Below are 13,970 nucleotides of genomic sequence, written 5' to 3' on the forward strand. Positions count from 1 at the left end.
CTGACCAGAAATGGCCAATTTTTTATTGTGTAATTTTTTACAAGAAACACTGCAGACAATTTATGAGGTGTTTATTTATGAAAAATCTCAATGATTATTTCAACTGAAGCTTAACAGCACTATAGCATATACCATGCAATAGGTATGAAAGGAGAACATGAAACTCGTGTTCACCAGCAGAGTACACTTGGAAATACTCCAATGGATCACCTGTGTACTCCACATCAAACATTGTACCTAGAAATGCGAAAAATGGTAAATGAAGCAGGTATGCAGGGGCTTCGTCTATGCCGAGTTTGCACCCCTGCCTGACGCCAAAGTCACCAGAAGCAGCACTCTCAGAAGATGAGCTGAATGCACCGATGGAGTATCTCAATGTCGTCTTCACTCAAAGAGCAATACATCTTTGGAATCACTCGATTAATCGCTGAAATCAGCTTTTCTTTCTTGCAAAGAAGCCAGCAAAGTTTGAGCTGCCAACCGCAACATTTTGAAGATCCCCAGTTGCCAACTTGTTTTACTTCATCCGCAACATTGAACTCGCTCCTGCTTGCACTGCCCCACATAGTGTTCTGCCATATACAAGAAGGCACAACAAAGCACTGGGATGAAGCCAGCTCGTCCATGGAATCCCTAGAAAATTAAAAATACCACTGAAGAGCATAGCTCAACCTTGACCGTTTTTAACAAACACGCGCAGACTAACCCAGCTTGTCCAATGCACGGAAGGGTTTAAAAGCTGCATTTCCAGCTTGGCAGCCCAAATTTAAAAAGAAAAGAAAAAGATTGTCTGCTCTTCGTTTCTGAGTACATGGAATGTAGTGTCTTTGGGCATTGTGGTGAAAAACTTCAGTCAGAGGCATATTTAACGACACGGAGGACAACTGTACCTATGAGTTTGATGACGAACTGTGACTGAGCAATGGTGACAGCGACCATGCCAAGGACAGACGAACACCAGGTGCATGGGGTACATGTGTGAAAATAATAGTGTTTGCTTCCTTGGTACAAAGGAATCATGGGAGATTATGCACAGCTGGAAAAATTTGACCAAAGTGGCCCTCCCCTGTGTAAGGGCCACACCCCATCTGGATCCTTAAAAAATTGCAGTAAATTTTGGGGCTTAACATCCCAAAACTGCACAGTGGGTTATGAAAAACTCAGAAGTGGAGGGCTCCTGGATATTTTTCACGACCTGGAGTTTTTTAACATGCACCACACCAGAGTTTTTTTTATTTTGCTCCCATTAAAATGCAGCTGCAGTGAACGGGAACTGAACTTGGGACCTCCCGTTTATCGGCAAAATGCCATAGCCACTGAGCTACCATGGTGGGTACGAAGAGGGATAAATTTTAGCATTGTGACATGCATTTTTGAATCTATAGGCACCAAATAATGGATGCCTCATTCCTTAAAGGAATATTGAAACAATCAAAAAGTACATCAAGTGCAGTGCAACTTTGAACATGAAAAAGGAGACTCAACAAGTCATGAAAAGTGGAGGTGGCGGTCACGTGGTGTCACAAACAATTTAAGAGCCCGCCAGTAAGCAAAGTGTGGTGCTTGAAGGCTATACAATGACCACGTCGTGAGAAGCTGTCAAAATGGGCCTTCCAATTGTGCACTTATCTTGAAAACACAGGACGACATTGCTCTCTCCTCTTTTCCCATTGAGTGCTGAATGGACTCGGCTTTCCTCAGCGTGTACACAGTGTGTTCACACATGCCAGTGGTGTCTGCTACCACTTGACTGACGCAACAGGTTTCAATGACATGATGAGCCTCCTTTTTTATGTCTGAGACACACTGCTGCTCTTGGTGCATGTTTTGAAATGGTCACATTAAAAGGTAACATAATTAATTATTTGTTGCACTCTTGGGGAATTGAGGCTACATAGTGTAATTACTGTCTCAACAGCTATTCAAGAAGCAATAAAAACAAGACAAAGATTTCCTCTCAGTACACCTTTAAAGGGGTCCTGAACCACCCCTCGAGCTTGGTGAAAACACACAGTCTGCTGATAACATACGCTGCTGTGAACATCTCAGCCAAATTTTGCTGTCGTGCGTGGATCTCGCAAGTGGAGCGCAAAGTCACCATTTTCTCAAACACTCTCTTTTCAACAGAAGCTTGCTCCTCACTCTTTTCTGGGAGCTTTATTTTGCAATACAGCAGATTCCCTTACGCTGCTGCTATCGGCGAATAGCAGACATCAATCAAGATAAGTGTTTGGATCAGTGAATTTCTTCTTGCTGTTACTGTGCACATTTATTGATGCAGTTTAATAAACAGGCTGAAGTAAGTTCAAATCTTTCAAATTTCGATAATAATTATGTACTTTTGGAAGAAGCTGACTATTGTCTGCTCACACTCAGCCGCGGTCACCTGTGTAGGAACTAAATTTTGGTCACCCTGCTTATCAGTGTTGTGGATGTCGGGTCTCACAAATTTCAACTATTTTTGAACACTGAAATAGACTCGAACCACGCGAAACTTAATATCGGCTCACACGCACACTTGCCAGCGTGCACTCACTCCAGGCTGCTCCTGGTTAGATGCCTTGGCAGACTTCGCTTTGTATTGAGCTATTGATAGCGCTTCAAAAGACGCAAGTTGGATGTGGCTACTATTCATCGGCAAGCTGGTGCAGGAGAGAGCCCATCCGCACCACGCAGCACAGCCAGACTGGAGCGTATGAGTGCGAGCGTGCATTCAAGCCCTGTTGTGCACAAGGGAAACGCTGCACACATGCACCACAGTTGCATGTAGCTGCGGCCTGCTACGTAGCGTCAATACCGCAGCCACCATGAAGTGCCGCGACGACTTCGCTGACTAGTTGACAGAGCGCACTGCGGCTCGCTGAGGATAACCATGTTTGGCAAGTCGTAGGTGCTTAAATTGGAAGTAGTGGCATCTACCTGAACATTCAAAATCAAATATGAACTGCACGTCACGGTGATGTCTAGTAGGTGGGGCGTTGTGGGTATGCCCTACTCCACTGTAGCCTTCGCAATGCAAGTCATTGAAGGAGTAGAACCACCACATAGGGTACATTTGATTGCCAATAACTCTGCTTGCACTGAACGCATTGAAATACTTTTTGCGGCAACGTATTTCTGAAATAGTCTACCTTAACTTCATATTAATTTCTCAACTTCTATAGAAAGCAGTTCAGAGCCCCTTTTCTCCTGAGGAAGTTCGGCTGAATAGCTAATTTACATATGAGTGCCCAACAAACATGAAGATCAAGTTGGATATTTTTTCCGTCTTTATTGCAAAGGAAGGAGCAACCGCATAGAAGCTGCTAAACTAAGCAGCTTGACAAGGCCAGCACCCTCTTAGCTGGTGGCATAGTACAGCCAGTTGACCAAAATGCAAAAACACTGCTACATTGGAATATTACCTAAAGTAGACATGAATAAGAAAAATGAAAAACCTGCACACATGTAAGCACCAACAATTAAAACATTATGCACATGTAAAGGAGAAATTAATTCCCAAAGTACACAATGAAATACATTGGTGTTCCAGTTGTTTTTATACATTAAATGCATAATACAGCATTCTGTTCAGAACAAGAGTGCTTTTTTACAGCAAATTTGGCAGCGCATATATTGAAACCAGTGCCATCCTTAGAATTTGTTCCCAGTGAATATGGCCTCAAAACTCACTGGCTATAATTCATAAATTGCAATCAATCCATGACGGCAATCAAAGCCGTCATGGAGTGGGCTTGGCGGCACGTCAATGATGGGCCATCCTAACCGACTTCACTTCTTCGCTACGCAGTTCTTGGTGCTGTCCTGGATTCTGAAGCTAACACCGTGCTCCGAACAGCCTACCTGGATTCCACTGCCTGCCGATGAGGACGCCCCGCATTGCCATGGCGAGCTGCGCCGGACCTACCTCTACGGAACATCGGAGTGCGCATCACAGATTACGCCACTTCTGTCGCTGCGGTGTCATCGGCTGACGCCCTGGCTTCCTGGCACACTATCTTCGATTGACAGCGCCATCTTCCCTCGGATCCCCGATATAAAGCCTAGACAAACCATCGCCACGCTCAGTGGGCTTGGCGGCACGTCAATGATGGGCCATCCTAACCGACTTCACTTCTTCGCTACGCAGGTAACAAATTGCTGTTGCCTTTTCGCTAAACGCACTGGTTACCGGACATTACTCGTGCTGCCGAGCCCACGGCGCTCTCTTTGTATAGTATTTGACTGTGCTCGCATGCTATTGAGATTACTTTTGTTGGCAGGAGATATTGAGACTAATCCTGGACCTAGAAATGATCCAACTGTACTCCCTGCTGATATGCTTGATGTTCTGAAGACATTGCAAATCGGGCAGTCGGCCATGCTTGAGCAGCTAAATTCAATTAGGTCAACCCTTGCTGATCATGAGAAAACGTTCAGCAAACTCGGCACACGGTTGACCAAGATTGAATCCGACCTGTTGTCACTTTCGAATATAAAGTCCCAGGTAAATAACATAGAAAGCGTCGCTAATAGCAGCGCTGCTCAGGTAACTGTGCTGACCGACCGCATTAATGAGATAGAAAACAGATCCCGAAGATGTAACCTGGTTTTTTACGGTATCAGCGATGCGCGTAATGAGTTGTGGCGTGTATCTGAGGAATCAATAATTGAACACTGCCACAAAAACCTGGGCGTAACTATTCAAAGCCGTGATATAGAACGTGCCCACAGACTTGGCACTTTTCAGGAGGGAAAACGGAGGCCAATAATAGTAAAATTCGCCCACTTTAAAGATAAAGAAGGCATCCTTTTCTCAAGCGGTAAGCTGAAGGGCACCGAATACGGCATTAGCGAAGACTTCTCCCCAGAAACTCGTCTGGCCAGGAGACGTCTAATCAAATTTGGAAAAGCGCAGCAATCTTCATTCAAGCTCCGTTACGACAAACTTATTTCTGGCCGAAAAACCTACGTTTACGATCACGCTAAACAGTCGGTCGTGGAACGTCAATCCTAGCAGCAAGTGCAAAAACCACTGAGGCCGACTCAGCGTGTTAAGCACAATCTATCGTTGCTCTACACTAACATCCGCAGCCTGATACCCAAACGGGATTCGTTATGCAGCCTCATTTCCTCGTCATCCAGTAACATTGTTGCACTAACAGAAACATGGTTAAATTCCACAATACTTGATTGCGAAATTCTTCCAGATCTACCAGAATTTGATATCTTTCGCAAAGACAGGTGCGATGGAACCCGTGGCGGCGGTGTGGCTATTGCAACTCATCGCCAACTTAAGTGCTCTTTTGTCAATATAAGAACGCCTCTAGAAATGATCTGGACGTGTTGCCACGCCACTTCACCGCGCACGCTCATCGGCTGTTGCTATCGTCCACCCTGCACTGATAGCTCCTTTCTTTCGTTTTTTCACGATGCTTTGTTTGAACTAACAACGGCTTATCCTAACACCCCCATATTGTTACTCGGGGACTTCAACTTTCCATCTATAGATTGGAGTAACGTTGCCTCATGTCTAACACAAACAAACATGGCTAGCGAATTTTTAAACATTTGCTTGCTGTTCGGTCTATCGCAGCTTGTTACTAAACCTACGCGAATAACTCAACACTCATCAAATATCCTAGATCTCGTCTTAGCGTCGCACCCCGATAAGATGCCTCCTCTTACGTACGTCAGTGGTCTTAGCGATCACACCGTCATTCATGCCACGTTTCCTTGCAATATACTCAAAAGTAAAATATCAAAGAAAGTACTAACACTATATGATAAAGCCGATTATCCAAGCATTAATCGTGAACTTTCTATCTTTCATGAGCAACTTGCCCTTACGTATCAGCAGCGGTCGACTGAGAGTAACTGGGCACTTTTCAAAACAGAAATACTGCGTTTAATAGGTCTTTACATTCCAACTATCACGATAAATGAAAGAGCGCGTTCCCCTTGGTTCAACACTACTTTAAAGCGCTTAAACAATAAGAAAAAACGATTATTTCGTGTAGCCAAATGCTCAGGTTCTTCTTCTGCCTGGGAAAAATATAACAAAGCTACTAAGGAATATAACTCATTAAAAGCACACACAAAACGTAATTTCTTTTCTACTACCGTCCCAAACATGTTGCACTCTAACCCGCGGCGTTTTTGGAAAACGATAAAACCCGAAACTAATAGCTCTATCTCTCTATGTGATAATTCTGGCTCATCCATTCCTGACTCAAATGTTCCTGATGCCTTGAACCTTGCGTTTTGTTCAATGTTCACAAAAGAACCTGCCAATGAACTACCAGATGTACCATTTTACGATTTTACACTAATGGAAGGTATTAATTTTAGGCCGGAAGGCATAGTTAAGGTAATAGATGGCCTGAAGTGCTCATCATCCTGTGGAACCGACGGCATTAATGCCAAAGTGTTAAAAAATACGAAGTATGTCTGTAGTACGATCCTCTGTATCATCTTTCAGCAATCACTTGACACAGGCATTGTTCCAAGAGACTGGAAAACAGGGAAGGTCATTCCAGTCTTCAAGAAAGGTGATCGGTCTTCCCCAGGTAACTACCGCCCCATTTCACTCACCAGCGTATGCTCCAAAATCATGGAACATGTCATTTACTCTCATGTTGCTAACTTCCTAACTTCAGTGAAGTTCTTTCACCCTAATCAACATGGCTTCAGGAAAGATCACTCATGTGAAACGCAGTTAGCTTTATTTATTCATGATATTCATTTAAACCTAGACTCTAACATTCCGACTGACGCCCTGTTTTTAGATTTTGAAAAGGCTTTCGATAAGGTTCCACATTCTCGCCTTCTACTAAAATTATCACGCCTAAACATCCACCCACTTGTTCTTAACTGGATCCAGTGTTTTTTAACTAACCGAACACAGTTTGTATGTGCTAACAACCTTACATCTTCCGTTTCCTCCGTTCTATCTGGTGTACCTCAGGGCACTGTTCTTGGGCCACTCCTATTTTTAATCTACATTAATGACCTGCCATTCGCTGTAACCTCTGCAATACGTCTTTTCGCTGATGATTGTGTCCTGTACCGCCCTATCAAAACCATCGCAGACGTCTCTACTCTTCAGGAGGACCTCTTTCGTATTCAAGACTGGTGTGTTACATGGCTCATGTCCCTAAACATTAGTAAGACTGTACATGTTTCATTCCATCGTCGACCTAACTACATTCCCCCTGCCTACAAGATTAACAACTGCACTATATCTACTACCGACTCCTTCAAGTACTTAGGAATTCACCTATCCAAAGATCTGTCTTGGACAAATCACGTAAGCCACATAATTAATTCAGCTAACAAAATTCTTGGTTATCTTCGCCGTAATCTCTTCATGGCACAACCACCCGTGAAATCAGTTGCCTATAAAACGCTTGTGCGACCAAAACTTGAATATGCATGTGCTATCTTTGACCCTTACCAAACTAATCTCACTAAAGCCCTTGAAAGCGTTCAAAACCGTGCTGCTAGATTTATTCTTTCAGATTACTCATATCACACTAGCGTTTCATCCCTAAAATCTAAACTAGACCTATCGCCTCTTGCCTCTCGTCGTCTCATCTCTCGCCTATGCCTCTATCACAAGTTTTTTTATTCCATACCTCCTGACAGCCAGCTGGTTCAGCTGGCTCATCGTGTTCGTCGAACAGCCCATCCGAACTCCGTAATCCCACCACAAGCCCGCACCACTACGTTCCTGCAGTCATTCTTCGTCCGAACTGCCCGAGACTGGAATGGCCTTCCCAGACAAACTGCACTCATCCGCGATACAGCACGCTTTCGATCTGCCATTGAGTGTTCCGACTCATCCTTCTAATTTCCACATCATCAATCCCGCCTTTTACATGCCCACCCCTCATGTAATGTCCTATTTTGGACCCTTGAGGTATTAATAAATAAATAAATAAATAAATAAATATGTACTGTAAATTAATTAGTTAAGAACTCAAGTGAAATTTTGTTATTTAGTTGATTGTGCATTTTGGTTTTTTTTTCAAGTAATGTCTGCCGCTTCGAATAATCTAGCTAAAAGACTATAATTGTGTGATCTGCAACAGGCGATTTTGTTTTAATTCAGTAGGTTTAAAAAAATAAAGCATCTGGTGCAGAAGGCTTTGACTTACTTGGCCCACTTCTTAGGAACTACTATGTCTGTGCCTTCTCGCTCATGACTCTCCTTCACCTGCTTTTCCAGTGCTACCAGTTTATTCACTGCTGCGTCCATCTTGTCCTTTTGCTTTCCTGAAATTAGAACACAATGATGTTTCAAAGAAAATGCTAGGGCCTTCCCTGTTGCCATTTAGAAGGCTGTGCACACTACTGTAATTAGTTACCTTTACAAAAAACAAAGCAGCACATCTGCAACAACGGTGGCACTTAACCATACAAAGCCCAACATATTTTGGATAAGCCACATGGTCTCCAGGCTAGCTCCTCTGCCATATGGTCTCAATAACTAACATTTCTGTAATAAAGTTTACTTCTCTCTCTCCCTATAGCATATTGTTCTAGTTTTTTGTACATTGCAACTTTTATTCTTGTCTTGTTTTTATCAAATTGCACTTTTTATTATCGTTTTTCTGCAACACCAGCATAGATAATGTTTCACCCATTCAAGATTTACACGCCAATTTCTTGCATATTAAGTGTGCAATGAACTAGGATTATTGAAATGCTCTACTAATTCTTTATAATAGGACCTCCTGTTTCAAAACATATCCTTGAAAAAAGCCAGTCTTTTTGTGCGTTTAGTCTTTGAAGGGGAAATGGAGCTCGAAAAATCAGTATTTTTTGTAAACAATTTTTTTTTTACATTTCTGCTGCGAAATTATGCTTCAGCATTCCCTTTTTATGTGTACATAAATTAAGTGGTTTCTCCAACCAGAAAACTGCAAAAAATAATTCTGATCGAGGCGTGGTAGCTGTAGAGGTTTAATTTTTCCATTCATACTCGATTGATGAGGCTCACAACTACAAGGTTTTATGGTGTAAGAACATGTGAGCACCAATCATGGCTGAGCTGGCACCAGCTCATTCTCTAATTTTCGCCAGTGCTCAGGTGAACGCCATGTTTTCTTACATATGAGAGGCTGACAGACAAATAGCTGTTATCTCGCTGCATTCAAGGCAAAACTCAAAAACACTTACGAGTCTCTCAACAGCAAGATTTGGCTGCTGTGTCCCAAAACAAAGATTTTTCACTTCTAAAGCCATACTGTGGTTCAACAAATGCCACAAAGGCTTTGAGGAGGTCCTACTGGAGTTGGGCGTTCTTCCATCTTGGGAGTTGATCCTTCTAAGCAACCAGACAGACCACAGAAGAATCAAAAGATTTTTCTGGAAAACAGACAGCCGAAGCTAAATCTCAACATCATAAGGCAGTAAAGAAAGCCTGCCTGGAGTATCAAGCACATGAGACGTCTTGCATTGGGCACTCACAGGGAAAACAAGCGAATCCATACAGAGTGATATGGGCTGGACAAGTTCAACCGAGGGATAATCAGAGTAAAATTGATTTTGAAGAATGTCTGAGGAACGTGAAAGAAAGTAAATGGGTTGCGAGAGTATTCAAGTATTTGTACAGGAAAAATATAGACTCACAGGGGAGGAAAAGAACTAGGAAGTTTACCAGCACTTATGCAGCCACTAAGGTAAGCAATATTGCAACAAAGAGTGTTAAACACAAAGTCTGAGAGGCTGAGGCAATCTCCTGGGTGGCAGCAATGAAAAAGAAATTGGCTATGAGTAACTACCTAAGAGGTAAAAACGAAATCAGGAGAGAAACATGCTATGATAACTCAAACGGAAGCTTTTTACTTTTCGAAGCAAGATCAGGATACCTTAGAATGCGTAGTTATAAAGGCAGGTACACCAAGGAAGAAGAAGCTTGTGATTGCTGTGGTAAAGCTAGGGAAACGATGAAACATGTTTTGCTAGAATGTGAAGATATCTATCCGACTGTCAGTTTAGGTTCCACTGGCCTCCTTCAAGCCATGGGGCCAAGGAATAGCAGGAGGGAAAGTGAACAGACTGTAACAGAGATAAAGGTGGTTGAGGTTCAGTGGCAGAAAAGAGGGGAGACCACAAACAATGGAGGTGTACAAAAACAAAGTTCCCAATAATGACTCGGAAAGTTCGATGCTGGGCATTCATTGTCTGTAGAAAAATATGTTAAGAGATCTGGCAAAATAAGAAAAATCGAGCTTGGTGACCGAAGCCATCACTTCGTTTCAAAGGGGACACTCATAGCATCTATTTATCATCTGGGTGCACATTTTGAAATGACATTAAAATTATAATGAACAATGCAATCATTATTTATTGGTCACATCGGAGCATCTATGGTTTCATTTGATGATTGTCAGACACAAAACAACTCATTAAAGCATAAAAGTGAAAAACAATTTTTTTTTCGTCCGTGGTTCGCAACGAATAGTGTTTCGTTTGAATACCACATTAAATTGTGAAAAGATCCCATGGTGGTCAAAATTAATCCCGAGTCCCCCACTATGGCGTGCATCAATGAAATCGTGGTTCTGGCACATAAAACCCCTTGCATTCAATTCAATTCACATTAAAGTATTGTTTGTTTTGATATCGTTTTTGTCTCATTCAAAATGACAACTGGCGAAAGCCAGGCACCAGATGTCAAACCCTATGTCACTGCTCAGAAGCATTAGCTTCTGAGCAATGAGTTCTTACCATGAACTTTATGCAAAGTGAAACTACTGTGTGGCATTCCATCCTTACCTATTTCACTTGGTTTGAGGTATTTTAATTCCTGAAGAGCTCGACTTTCGTGCATTTGTGCCTGCATCTGCAATGTACCAAAATGCACTATTCAAAACAAGAAGGCAAAGTGCTGATTCAAATGGGCAGGTTGAGCTGTGACTATGGCTCAATGTTTAGCAGGTGTACTACATACCTTCGATGCTTCCAGGTACAATGTGCTGAGTACTTCGTGTGCATTCAGATCTTTTTTTTGCCTTTCGATAGGTTTGCCAGATGTATTTGCCATCATTTGAGTGACCTGCATGTTAATTCACACTATTACACAGACAGAAAATAGAAATAAAGCTGATGTTTCCATGTCAACAAAGACAAACTACCCATGTCACCTGTATGCTTATCCAAGCAGCTTTGACAGCTCCATAAGTTCTATAGTGTCATCTCCATGATCACTGTAGTCGCTGTGCATGCGCGAGCTGAAAGAACACCTCCTTTATTGAATATGATGTCACAACATTCTTTTACATTTTTTTGCTTATTTTCTCAGATACATCAACGGAGCCAAGAACAAAGTATCTTCTTCACGTGCTCTGGTGTTCTGGTTCATTTCTTGCTTTCTGTACTTGCTGTGGAAGATCACAGCAGGTTTAATTTGTGGATGTTGAGGTGGGCTAGTGTTTGACATCTAAGCTTGAAGGCTTCAAGGTCACACTTCACAGCATCGCGATGACACACAAAGGGTGAAGGTGAAACGCTGCTGCGGCACTCAACCACCATATTTTGAATAGACTGAAGCACTGAGCATGAGCCAGTGAACAAATTTTCTGGGCTGCTAGAGCAGTTAAGGAATGTTGAACTTGCATTTTTGTATGAAAATATCTTAACAGCATTCTGAAAATAAATGGACTCCAGAGATGAACCTGTGTCCTTTCTTGCAAGTAAAGAACTAACTTTTCTTAGATTTGTCAACATCTGGCTCTTACACAAGGTTCCATGAAAATTCCACAACTATTCAAACTATCTGCTTCAAAATTATTCAACATCAATTATTATTCGCTGGGACACTGCTTCGAACAAAAAAAATGGATATTTGCACAATTCTAGTAAAATCACAAAAATGGGCCAAGTCCATTTAGAACATTGTAGAGTTTTAAGTAGTCCTGACACAATTTGCCTTTTTTATTCATGCAGAGCTGTCAACCAATTAACTCTTTTGTTACCACTAAAATGTGGTCGTTTTTGGTGCCTTTATGTGTTAAAATTTTATTTCGAGAAGTAGTACGTACTCACACCAATACATAAAATTATAGCATGATTACTGGTGCTTGGAATGGATGTATAGCAGTAATAATTTCTCAGTATATTTTTGAGAATTCTTGTTTGACATTTCAGAGAAATACTTAAAAAGACATTTCTATATTTTCTATATTTAGTATAAGTACCGAGGGTAAAAAGAAATCTGAAATATACAAAACATGCACCTGGTTCCTAGTTCTCAAATTTTGTTCATCAGATCACGTCAAAAACTTATTATGAAGATTTGCTGACATCAATACTAGCAGGGCTGGGCAGTATTTAAGATAATGTATCTTAAATATTATCTTAATATACTCTTTGGGTATCCTGCACATATGTATCAAGATACATTTGACAAAACATGTATCAGTATCTGTAGTTTCAATACATCGATTATCATGTATGATAACGCCCAAAGCCTAACAAATGCAAACGACGGCAAGGAATTTATTCTAAGAGATGGCATTTTTATGCTAACTCACATTTCTAATAATAAAAAAGACACGCACACATATAATCAGGAATAGAAACGATGCATCAAAACAGTGCCACCGTTTAATACTTCCCTTTCTAACTTTAACGAATGGCAATTCTGCACTGCCTCTATTACCTCAGGAAAGCTGGATGATGAAATTATCGAATCCCAGCTTTAGCGACCGCATTTCAATGGAGGCGAAATGCAAAAACGCTTGTGTACCGTGCATTGGGTGCATGCTGAAGAACCCCACGTAGTCAAAATTAATCCGGAGTCTCCCACTACGGCGTGGCTCATAATCAGATCCTGTTTTTGGCACATAAAAACTCTAGAATTCTGATTTGGATGATGAAACTTCGTGGATTACAAAAAAATTTGAGTGTAGGAAGTGTTTTGCAGTAGAGGGGTTGAAAATGTGTCATGAAATAATTGCTGTTCAGGTGACAGCTTTCATTTTTCTACAGTACAAAAACAGTGTTCGGAAGAAAAATGTATTATAATTACCATTGGTAACTGTTACTGTTAGTAATAGTTAATGTTAATCACTGATACCAACACAGACACTCTACACTTAAGTTTGAAGACGCAAGGGTGGTTTCAGTGCAATTACGGCACTTGTAGCGATCACACGTTTCTCTGTGCATCGCCGTGCTGTGTGGAGTCATAGAATCTAAAAAGACGTCAGATTATTCCACCATAGCAACACCAAATTTGGTCATCAGTTCACCATGCTTAGTTAGCAGCATGAGTGGGTGTTCAAAAGAATGCAGAACGAACACTGTAAAAACTTACTGGAGAAAAAAAAAACACGAAGAAAAAATATATAAATTTTCAGTTGTTACTACAGAAAATTGCTCTTTTGATTAACATCCTCTATTAAAATTTGATTACAAAATAATTATTCTCTGTTTATGCTGAAGAACATAGTTTTTCTTTATTTTAACAGAATTGGTTCCTACACAGTAAAGTGAGAAATTTGTCATCAATAGTATTAGCGAAATTAGATGTCTTTGTCTCTTTACCATCCTCAATTAACATTAGTGTGCAGCTTAACCAGCCATGTAAGTTTAGGCAGATAAATATCAAATGCGTGAGACCATCTGGTCTTAATTTCTGAACAAGGTACAGCTGCTCTATAGGCGAGTGGTGCCACTTGGAGCATGGCTATAGATATTGGTATAGTAAAAACTACAATGTGTCGCATAGTGATGGGTGTCTTGTTACCAGCTGTGTTGTCTTTTCACATCTCATGTGTTATAGAGAGGGCACGGCACCTGGCTGACGAACAAGATGCCTAAGCCACTGCTACTGCTTTTGCCGGTATTGCCGTGGATTTTCACTGCCACAACAACGAACAACGGACTACTGGCTTTCTTCCAAGTACCTCGTGGCAATGATACCATGGACTGCACTATCTTCGATCATCGTTCCGCAAGTGTGACATCATCACTCGACA

The 13,970-nt window shown here is 41.5% G+C and overlaps 1 protein-coding gene across 4 annotated transcripts in view; it reads right to left on the reverse strand.

Moving 5' to 3' along the window:
* The window catches only part of LOC139054159 (uncharacterized), a 31,539-nt gene that overhangs the window by 8,546 nt on the left and 9,023 nt on the right, over nt 1-13,970 (reverse strand). The window contains exons 1-5 of one of the 4 annotated variants that reach the window (XM_070530787.1): nt 11,133-11,219; nt 10,940-11,044; nt 10,765-10,831; nt 8,139-8,256; nt 61-633 (exon numbers count right to left, since the gene is read on the reverse strand). In XM_070530787.1, the coding sequence (XP_070386888.1) occupies nt 339-633; nt 8,139-8,256; nt 10,765-10,831; nt 10,940-11,035 (576 nt within the window). In that variant the 5' untranslated portion in view covers nt 11,036-11,044; nt 11,133-11,219 and the 3' untranslated portion in view covers nt 61-338. Of the gene's footprint in view, nt 1-60; nt 634-8,138; nt 8,257-10,764; nt 10,832-10,939; nt 11,045-11,132; nt 11,220-13,970 lie in introns of those variants that run through there. The other 3 variants (XM_070530786.1, XM_070530785.1, XM_070530788.1) reach the window with 3 other exon arrangements.

The sequence above is a fragment of the Dermacentor albipictus genome, chromosome 1 (genome assembly GCF_038994185.2).
Source record: "Dermacentor albipictus isolate Rhodes 1998 colony chromosome 1, USDA_Dalb.pri_finalv2, whole genome shotgun sequence".
NCBI classification, from domain to species: domain Eukaryota; kingdom Metazoa; phylum Arthropoda; class Arachnida; order Ixodida; family Ixodidae; genus Dermacentor; species Dermacentor albipictus.